The sequence below is a fragment of the Bison bison genome, unplaced genomic scaffold (assembly GCF_000754665.1).
Source record: "Bison bison bison isolate TAMUID 2011002044 unplaced genomic scaffold, Bison_UMD1.0 scf7180017864043, whole genome shotgun sequence".
Taxonomy (NCBI): Eukaryota; Metazoa; Chordata; class Mammalia; order Artiodactyla; family Bovidae; genus Bison; species Bison bison.
Genome location: NW_011494615.1, coordinates 3555233 through 3557946, shown reverse-complemented (window position 1 = coordinate 3557946; position 2714 = coordinate 3555233). Strand labels below are relative to the sequence as shown.

At 55.0% G+C, this 2714-nt stretch overlaps 1 protein-coding gene across 2 annotated transcripts in view; it reads left to right on the top strand.

The window, feature by feature from the left end:
- The window catches only part of DLEC1 (deleted in lung and esophageal cancer 1), a 93108-nt gene that overhangs the window by 84882 nt on the left and 5512 nt on the right, over positions 1-2714 (top strand). For both annotated transcript variants that reach the window (XM_010835507.1, XM_010835508.1), the window contains 3 exons: positions 20-90; positions 543-694; positions 2393-2511. In XM_010835507.1, the coding sequence (XP_010833809.1) occupies positions 20-90; positions 543-694; positions 2393-2511 (342 nt within the window). The remainder of the gene's footprint in view (positions 1-19; positions 91-542; positions 695-2392; positions 2512-2714) is intronic.

The window sequence follows — 2714 nt, the reverse complement described above, 5'->3', positions numbered from 1 at the left end:
CCGTCCCCTTCTTGTCAAGCCCCGACATGCCTCCCGCCCTGCTGAAGACGGCACGGATGCGGGAGCTCTTGGCCAAGCGCGAGCAGTGGGGTAAGAGCCCAGGCCCAGCCAGAGCAGGGTTTTGTGGGGTCTTTGAGGATGTGGGCCACCTGCTGCAGGAAGGGGACCCTGGCCAGAGAGAGTCACTCCTCAGTGTCCTTTCTAGTCAGGTTCCTGAGATGGCCATGGCTTCCACCGAACAGCACCCCCTCTTTAGAACACCGCCACCTTCTTGCTAAGGAAGAGGGCCTGTGCACAGGGTCTGGCTTTGATTTGGGATGGGTGGTGGCTGGTGGCTTAGGAGTGAGGGCTCCCACTTGGCCTCGTGGCGGGTGAGAGAGCTGGACCCTGGACCCCAGGCTTGCAGGAGGAGAGTCTCTTTAGGTGGAGTAGGGAGAGACTGCAGGGTGGCTTGTCTGGTTCAGTGCTTTGCTGACACTTGAGGGTTGGGACCTCTTTCCTCCCCGGGGGTGCTGCATCCCCATTCCTGGGTCTCACTGCAGAGTTTATGGAAAGCATGCTGTCCCATGGGAAAGGAGCAGCCTTCTTCCCCCACCTCTCCCAGGGTGTGCTGGGCGCCCACCAGAAGCTCAGCATCGATCTCACTGCCTGTGCCAACATGTGGGGGGAGTACTGGGATAGTCTCATCTGCACGGTAAGCACGGGCGGGCGGGCGGGTGGCCTGGGGCACAGGGACCCCCACCCTGGCCCCCACCTGCAGGCTCACTCTCCTCCAACACCCAGCCCTCAGCCTCACAGGCCTCACCAAGTAGAAAGGTGGTGCCCGCTGAGCTCGGGATGGGCCTTTGCGCTGGGCAGCAGCCCTGGGATTCCTGCAGGAGGGGTCCCGTGAGCAGGAGAAGCACCAACATCTTTGCCCATGAGGTCCCCTTGAGGCTGGGACCATACTTAGGAGGGCTGAGGAGTCAGATGGGCTGCCTGCCCTGGCCAGAATCTGAGATCCAGAGTGGGCAGTAAGCGTGGAAACGGCATGGCCTCCCAGAGCCACAGCCTCACCCAGGCCTTGGTGAGGCCGTCGTTCATTCCGTCAGCCCATTCATTGACTCCGTCATTCAGCATGAACTGAGACCTTATATGTACAGGTTCCTGTGTGGTCCCCTGGACTGTGGGGCTACAGGGGTGAATAACACAGCAGACCACCCCAGTAGGGAGCTCCTAGTTTAGGATGAAGGGGTGAAACGTGTTCCAAGTCCCATGTCATTTAATTATTGCACAGATTTTCTTGAACTGTTTAGTAAACTGGACAGGTGAGTTATGGTAGTTATTTGCTTTAAATTGTGCTCTATCCAATGACCAAGTGGTGATCACCTTAATATACAGAGTTCTTAACAATAAGAGGGGGTGGCACAAGCATCTCAAGGGGCAAAGGGTCATAATAGGCAGTTCAAGAATGACAGCTAGAGATGGCCAGTGAACATGAAAAGTACTTCATCAGCAGTGCTAAAGGGGAAGACCCTGGTGGTCCCGTGGTTAGGACTCGGCATTTCCATGGCAGGGGGCCCGAGTTCAGTCCCTGGTCTGGGAACTAAGATCCATAAGCTGCATGACGTGGCCAAGAAAAAAGAAGCGAGAATGAAAGGCACCCTGAAATACTGGTTTTGTGAGATGAGCAAGGTTTAAAATTGTCGATGGAGGTGCAGGGAAGGGTGCCCATGGGCAAGGGGGGCTGCTGGGAAGTGTGTGCCCTTCAGAGGCACCTGTGCAGGGCGCTGGGGACGCACATTTAAAGTCGCCCCAAGGAAAGAAGTGGATACACGAACAAACAAGTTTCATACCAGGCTTCTTTTTCTTCTCAGCATTGTTTATAATAGAAGGGGAAGAAAGGAGACAGTGTAGACATGTGTCCACCAGGAGAAGATCAGATAAAACGTCAGGCTACATCTATACACTGGGATTCCCAGAGCCAGTTAAACAATGCCGTAAACCTTCATTAGTAAAATTATCATATGTGGTTAAAAGAAAAAGATTACCAAAACGAAAGCATGCCCCCAATGCCCCTCATTTATATGTGTTTTATGCACACAAGTCTAGACAGTTCTAACTGAAATACTCACAGCGAGTCATGCTGTGGGGTGGGATAGGATTATGGGTGAAATATAGTCTATGTTAAATTTTTAAAAATAAGTGATTTTGATTAGCAGAGAAAATAATCATTATTTCCATTTAAAAGAAGATGAAATTTCATCCAAAGGGCCATCAGAGGCCAAAGGCCATCAGGGTGGGAGGCAGTGGTCCCCCATGCAGACCCTGGGCTGGCTGGAGGAGGGGATGCGGTGCCTCGGGGACACGGCGGCAGCGGGGAATGAGGGAGAGGACTGGTGTGCGTCTGCAGGTGGGAGGCCTGCCTCCAGCAGTCATCCCAGTGCGCATGGCGGTGGTGGGCTGCCCCATCAGCTCCCAGAGGACCACCTACTACACCACTGACCAGACCCAGAGGGAGCCCATCATCAGGTACCACTCCTTCCCCACCTCCCCTCCGCTAACCCCGGAACCCTTTGGCCTCCATCCCGGCTGTCCACACCGACTCATTGCTGCCCAGCTGGCCCAGTGCCACCCAGCCCGAAAGCCCCTGGCCAGGGCTGCCCCAAAGGAGACAGGCCTCAGGGGCATGGCCGTAATCTGCATGTCTCAGAGGGCTCTGGGGGGACAGGAGT